The sequence below is a fragment of the Balaenoptera physalus genome (assembly GCF_965194825.1).
Source record: "Balaenoptera physalus genome assembly, chromosome: 8".
NCBI classification, from domain to species: Eukaryota; Metazoa; Chordata; class Mammalia; order Artiodactyla; family Balaenopteridae; genus Balaenoptera; species Balaenoptera physalus.
Window position 1 is genome coordinate 123,576,705 of NC_138887.1, and position 7,430 is coordinate 123,584,134.

The 7,430-nt window shown below is 49.6% G+C and overlaps 1 protein-coding gene across 4 annotated transcripts in view; it reads left to right on the forward strand.

Moving 5' to 3' along the window:
* UBE3C (ubiquitin protein ligase E3C) overlaps positions 1-5,892 on the forward strand; it is a 122,032-nt gene extending 116,140 nt beyond the window's left edge. For all 4 annotated transcript variants that reach the window (XM_082472626.1, XM_082472627.1, XM_082472628.1 and 1 more), the window contains one exon: positions 4,370-5,892. In XM_082472626.1, the coding sequence (XP_082328752.1) occupies positions 4,370-4,540 (171 nt within the window). In that variant the 3' untranslated portion in view covers positions 4,541-5,892. The remainder of the gene's footprint in view (positions 1-4,369) is intronic.
* The last annotated feature ends 1,538 nt before the right edge of the window (positions 5,893-7,430 follow it).

Consider the following 7,430-nt stretch of genomic DNA (forward strand, 5'->3'; position numbering starts at 1 on the left):
TAAATTAATTAAATTAATAAATTTATTTAAAAATAAAAATAAAGTGGCACATAAACTGTAATTAGGGGTAAAGACAGTGGGTTTTAGCACATAGTAACATGCCACATAGTTTTTGTTTCTTTGTGTTTTTTTGCCTGCATTGGGTCTTTGTTGCTGTGCACGGGCTTTCTCTAGTTGCGGCGAGCGGGGGCTGCTCTTCATTGTGATGCGCGGGCTTCTCATTGCAGTGGCTTCTCTTGTTGCTGAGCACGAGCTCTAGGCACGTGGGCTTCAGTAGATGTGGCGTGTGGGCTTCAGTATTTGTGACACGCAGTCTCCGTAGTTGTGGCTCACGGGCTCTAGAGCGCAGGCTCAGTAGTTGTGGCTCACGGGCTTAGTTGCTCCGCGGCATGTGGGATCTTCCCGGACCAGGGCTCGAGCCCGTGTCCCCTGCATTGGCAGGCGGATTCTTAACCACTGCACCACCAGGGAAGCCCCCACAGGGCTTCATTGTGTAAATGAAGTTTTTATTTGCCAGTAGAGAACCGCGTAAAGACTGATGGTAAGAAACGTGTAAATCTCTGGAGTCAGCAGTTCGTGGCTGTGCTCTCACTGCTCGGTTTTGCCCACGTCATAAAGTAGGTGCTAAATTCAACGTGTAGATGAAACAAAACCCAGCTGAAATGCAGTTGGGCCCTTCGGGCACCTGTCGTGGGCTGACGTGACACGTGCTCAGGGTTCCAGTCAGGGCAGGAGCCGCACTCCTGTTTTGTTCTTTTTTTCCTTGTAACAAAATTAATGTTTTCATTATAGAAAATTGGAAGTTGTGGTTAAGTATAAGGAAGAAAAAAAATACCTATAATTGCTCCCATTCTAACCATTATCGTGTTTTTACGTGAATGTGTGTTTGTATCTATATATATATATGGGCATGTGTTTATGCAGAGAGACATGATTTTAAAATATAACTTAAGCTCTATCATGTTCAGTTTTACAGGCTGCTTTTTTCACTCAGCATTACATCAGGATCATTTTTCCACATATTAAATAGTCTTTGAAATATTTTTAATAAACTTCATAATGTCCCATCATGTGAGTCTACCACAATTGATGTACTGTTTTTTTTTATTAGTTGTTTACAACTGTTCCTTCCTAATAGTGCCGTCAACATCCTTGTACCTAAATCGTCTGCATCTCTGATTATTCGGATCCACTCCTAGAAGTAGAGGCCGTGGTGAAGGAAGGGTGTGAATGTGTGGGAGTTCCTGCTCCTTCCTGCCAGGCTGTCCCCACAAAGTTATCAGGTTACACCCACACGAGGAGGATTTGGAGCCGGTGTCCGCAGAGACCACTGAATAGACTTGCCTCTGCGGTGGCATTTGAAGCGTTTTCGCTTCTGTCGCGGCTCTAGGGAGGGAGCATGCTAGTGTAAAGGGCGCCGACCAGAGGTCCACCGTCCTGGTTCTCACTACTCACCAGGCACCTGAGCTGGGCTGCCATTTTGCTTTTCTGTCGCCGTTTTCTGCATACGTTTGGCAAGGAAGTTTAACTAGCCAGGCTTCTGAAACCCTGCAGTAGTGGAAAGGCAAGAGCACGCAGGCCCGAGAGCTAGCAGGCTGAGGCTGTCTGGGTAGACAGTCCCCACTTGACTGTGCTCCTGCTGGAAGGGATCGTATACATCACATCTTGTATCTAATGACGTTCACGTGTCACAGAGAGAGTCACTGGTTATCTGTAACCATCAGAGGACCTGGCGTGTTCCGTCTGGAACAGTGTCTAGGAGTTCAGCCTGCAGATACTTTTGCCCGGTGTAAAATGACTGGAGGACATGGTTACTTATTGCATCATTGTTTGGAAAAAGTGGAAACGACCTAAGTGTCCATTTACAAAGAGTGCTGCACGTGCCTGCTGGGACCCGTGCAGCTACAGAGAAGCAGTGGGGAGACCGGCTTGGTGCGGGAAGGCCACAGAGACGCATTATCAGATGGAAAACCGTCAAGGTGCAGACAGCGTCTATAATGCGCTAGCGCTTTACGCTTGTTAGGTGGAGGAGGGAGAAAACACTCTCTTGTCTCTGCATCAGGTCTCTGTGGAAGGTCCTCAAGACACCCACAGCATTGCTGCTCACAGTGTGGGAACTGGGCAGCTGGGGGAATTTTTACACTATAGCTTAAAAAAATAGCCAGAACGTCATTATTATGTCTAGAAAACGACTGCGAATGCACGACGGCATCGGTGCGGCTGCTGCGGGCAAGCCGCAGTCCAGGCGCTGCGTCTGCCTGGGGCGTCTCTCTAGTCCTTCCTGGCCTGCAGGCCCCGCCCTCCTCGACTGTGCCTGTGGTCCGGTCAGTGGGGGAGCTGGGTTGCTTCTCTGCGTGTCTTGTAAACTGGTCGCTAGAGGTTTCAGCAGATTCTAGATGTGAACGTTTCCTCTGGCAGCAACACTGCCCGGACGCCGTCGTGACGCTCACATCCTCTGGCCGCAGCGTCGGACCCAGGGGTCGTGAGTCGTCTCTGCAGCGCGGCTCCGCCTGTTTCCAGGATCCGGGCGTCTGCGGGGCTGAGCAGTCACTGTGCTCGGTCACCGCCTAGATCCATCCCTCACTGTGGTTAAAGACAGCCGTCTTCCAGCTGTATCATTTCTTCCTTTCTTAGCTGATTTTTCTATGAAGGGAAACTTTACTTTTTCTCATCAACTCTTTGGTTACCCTGAGGACTGTTTGTACAGCCAAGATACAATAATCAAGTAAATCTTGATTATTCCTCATTTACAAGTTATCAGAACATTGAGGGGGATAACTGGCATCTTCTAAAGTACATTTTGGTTCCTTTATTATCATTATGAACTTTTAACGTTTGATGTGTTTCAATCCATTGCAGTCACTCTTTGATATTCAGTATCCCATACATGGGCGGGCGAGGGCCTTCATGTGGGCTCCGGAGTCCCAGGTAGCTTTGGGTTGCTTTCTTGCTTTTTGGTATGACAAGATAGTAACACTTGTCACGTACATTTCCTGGCCCACGTCTGGAATCAGATGTTTTCCCAAGAAGCCCTGTTTCCTTTCTTCGAGAATAGGTTGGTAGAGACCAAAACCCAGGCACTTGATCTGTTCATTGTCACAGGTGGTCGTTGTGTCCAGGCCTTTTCAGTGGACAGAGCTAGGAAATGGGCGTTCTTTTGTCCCCAAGAGGAAAATTCATCACAAGTTCAAACTGCTATTTCAAATTGAAATTTAGGCATATAAGGTTTTTATTTCTTTGATTTTTATGTTGGGGTCTCTCTTTACCTATGATGATCTTGGCTCCTGTTAGTTCATTTGCTTTCTCTGATAAGTTCTAGGGTCCTACTGTAAGTTATAGTTCTATCTAATACTTATATAATGGTGGGACTTCCCGGCTGGCGCAGTGGTTAAAAATCCGCCTGCCAGTGCAGGGGACATGGGTTCGAGCCCTGGTCCGGGAAGATCCCACATGCCTCGGAGCAGCTAAGCCCGTGCACCACAACTACTGAGCCTGCACTCTAGAGCCTGCGAGCCACAACTACTGGAGCCACATGCCACAACTACTGAAGCCTGCGCACCTAGAGCCCGTGCTCTGCACCAAGAGAAGCCACCGCAATGAGAAACCCGCGCACCGCAATGAAGAGTAGCCCCCGCTCGCTGCAACTAGAGAAAGCCCGCATGCAGCAACGAAGACCCAACGCAACCAAAAAATTAATTAAAAATTAATAGCAGCCATAAAAAAATACTTAATAGTTATACATCATACTACAGTGGTTTTAGAACAATACCAATAATTTAACTGTGACATTTCTGAAAGCCGTTGAAGATCTCTTTGCAATTCTAAAACACTGGAAAATTCCTCTCTGTGTGATTAAGCCACCAATAAATAGGTTTATTTGTTTCATTTTGCTTTCGATGTTTAGAGATTGCCTTTTTCTCTCCTTGATTGAAATTGTTTTACGCTTCCTGTTGCTGCTTCCACGTGGCTCCTGAGCCTGACCCACAGTGTGGTTCGTTTGGAGAAGACGGGCTTCTGCCTTTCCTGTAGTTTGGTATAAGCAGAGGTTTATATATTCAGCTCTTTACCCTTGTACCTTTTTGAATTTTAAACACATTTTTAAAAGACTAAAAAATGAAAGCTTTAGAGGCCCTGTTCACTGACAAGGCTGTGTCTCCCATGAATTAATGCTATTCTTTATCCCTTTTTATGCATGGAGCCCAGGGTACAGTATTTGGTAGAAATTCAGAGCTGAGTCTTGAGCACAGTGAAAGGGCGAGTGTCCTTTTGGGGAAAGGTGACTGGGGGCGGCAGCTTTTGTGTGTGAGTCTGAAAAGCTCATTTCAGGCCGTGCTTGTTAACGGTCTCCTGCGCACCCGCTGTCTTCCAGGAGCTGTACCCCGCGTTCTGCATTCACAACGGGGGCTCCGACCTGGAGCGGCTGCCCACGGCCAGCACCTGCATGAACCTGCTGAAACTCCCCGAGTTCCAGGACGAGGCACTGCTGCGAAGCAAGCTGCTCTACGCCATCGAGTGCGCCGCGGGCTTCGAGCTGAGCTGAGCTGGCACGGCTGCGGCCCACCATTGACGGCAAAGGCCAGGGTCTCCGCGCAGCACCTCCAGCCAGCAGGGTGCCCAGGCTGGACCCCTGGCTCTCCTGGGTCCCTCCCCCGCCACCCCTCTTCCTGCATTTTTAAATGATTTATTAAGTTGTGCTCTCGTATTTAGATGGGCGTTGCTTTTCAAATAACTTAAAATAACAAATGTTATGTGCCACGTGGCTAACAGTAATTTTGCCAAGAAGAGCACAGTTGTAAGACTGGTGGCAACTCAGTGAAATTAACCAAAGATGAAGCTTTGGCTTTGCTGGTGGAGCCGAGCGCGGCCCGAGCCACGTGGCCCGGGCTCCTGGGAGAGGCACTGCCTGTGGCTCGGCCCCGCTCTGGGTCTGCAGAGAGACAGGCCTGAGGGCGGAGGGGCTCGCTCTCGCTCTCGGGGCCGCTGCTTCTCGTGTGGTTGAATTGTTTACAAGCCTAATTGGTAAAACTAAAGGCTTTTTTTTTTTTCCCCCTGCTGCCTTTTCCCACAGTGGTTAGGTTTGGAAAGTAGATAACAATGGTAATATTTTATTTGTGTTTTTTAAGCCATTTCCCCAAAATGGGACTAGCATGCTTGTTTCCGGCCTGCCGCTGACCTGCATCTTGATGGTTTGGACATTACTGTGTGAGGGTGTGTATGAGGCGGGCACTTCCTTCTTTTTCCATTTCTGTCTCCACCTTGTGCCTGGAGGGCTTTCAAGGGAGGGGGTCTCGGTCCAGTCCCTGCGGCGTGTGGCGTGTGTGACTCACGATGGCTCGGGGAGAGGAGACCCTGCAGCGCCGTCTCAAGTCACTTGAACCAAAGTGGCCCTGCGCCTTTGCACTGCGGCCCGGGCTCCGCAGGCCGGTTCTCCCGGATGTGCGGGGACGCCGCGCTCCCGCCCCCTCTGCCCCCCGTCGGTGCTGCTGTGTAGGAGGGGCGGGCGGCCCAGGCGCCCGGGGCCTGGGTGGTTCTCTCGGGATTCGGCACTTTATCAGGACCTGGGTGGTTTCAGTCCCCACAAGTCTCCGAAAGCGGAGAGAGCGTTTCAGAGCGTCACCTGTGAACACAGATGCTGGGGCCGCGGAGGACCCTGGACCGCGCACGACTTCTCTCCCACGGCTGGTGTTTCGCTGCCACTGGAGCTCTGGGCTGTCATGTTGAACTGGCCAGAATTAGCAATATACTTCTAAATGTGGGGGGACTGAATGACACTTTCGAGACCGTGGCCGTTATCGAAACAAAATGTATAATTTCTTAATTTGAAGAATAAATTAAGTGTTTAAATGCTCTTTGTAGTCTTGATATACAGAAATAAAATAATTAGGGTTTGTCCTTGGTTTTATTTTTATTTTAGGTCGTTTTGTGTTGAATGTTCTATATCTTCTTTACTTATTAGTTGATTTGTATATTTCATTATCAGTATTTTGGAAATGGAATATCTGGGACTGACGAGAAATGGGCAGTTACACTTATTTGGGTTTTTTTCCTCAGCTATTCTGAGCATATTTATTTGTATGTTCCAGTGGCTAAATATTTGCATTAAATTTTTTCCCAAGTCTGTGTTGGAGTCGTACCCCAAATCATTGTAATTAGTTCTGTTCTGCCCTAGTGAAACCACAGCTTCTGAGCGTTAGTTTTATCAGGCTTGTTAAATGCCATCAGTTCATACAGGGTACAGCCGCCTATGCTTCAGAGAAGGTATGCTAGACAGTAAGGCCTGCCGTATGAAATGCGCTGAGCAAGGCTTTGAGAAGGTTGACCTGTAATGTAACAGCCCTTCCCGTACGTGCTCTCCGGGCCCTCCAGGAGTGACCCTCACCTCGCCAGGTCTCACTGGGTTTAGCATTACATTACTGAGAAAATTGCACTTCAGGAAGATTCTCCTTTCTCCATTGTCTCGTTTGCCGTTTCCTGGTTCCGTTCTGCTCTCTGCTTGGTGCTGGTAGTTTTGTGCTCACGCCATGGGAGAGGCTGCAGATACTTCTCACAGGCTGTGTCGGCGAATAGACTTCTGCCTGGTGTCCCGGGAAAGCTGATTAGGGCAGTGGTATCACACCGCGGTGCTCACGCTGCCCTGGTGCCACTCTGATACTGGCGATGTGTTGGTTCCGTGGCTCTTGGGGGCAGGGGCGGGTGTGCGTCTACGTGGCTCGGCTCCGGGTACCGCGGGGGCCCGGTGAGGCGGCCCCGGGCAGACCAGGCCTGCGGTCTGTCAGTCAGAGGCAGACAGTCACGCTGATCACGGTGTGACCCGCACAGACCTAGGATGCTCGTGGGCTTGGAGCACAGGCCGGACTCTGCCGGGGGCAAGCTTCCTGAAGAGGGGAGTACGGAGGTGGAAGTAATTTTAATATTTAAGAAAGAACGTAATTTGATATTTAAGAAAGGTAAACAGCTAGAGGTGCATAGTAATGCAAATAAAATAGAAATTTTATTTGAGCTAGCTTAAATGAGCTAGCCACACTAATATTTAGCTGATTTCCTACAGTCGCCTCTTGCAAATTCCTCTGCTCCCGGTCTGAAAGTGTTACGTACAATAGCGTAGTAATCTGTGCCCCAAATAACAGCCACGTCTGCACCACACAGGTCAGCAGATCTCCCCTGGGGTTTGTTTTAGGGGAATCACCCCCACTCCGCAAACAAAGGGTGAGTCGCTGAGCCCGACCTTGGCTTCCCAAGCCTTCTTCGTGGCACCACAGTGGTGGCCGGAGTGGACGACCGGAGGCTGGGTGACCAGCAGGTCCAGGTGGGAGGTTGGGCGAGAGCCGAGAGGATGGAGGCAAGGCCCGGCGGGGGCGCATGTGGCCTCGGAGCATCCCGGACCACCCAGAGGTCTCTGCTTCCAGAAGACTCTGTGAGTTCTTAGCCTG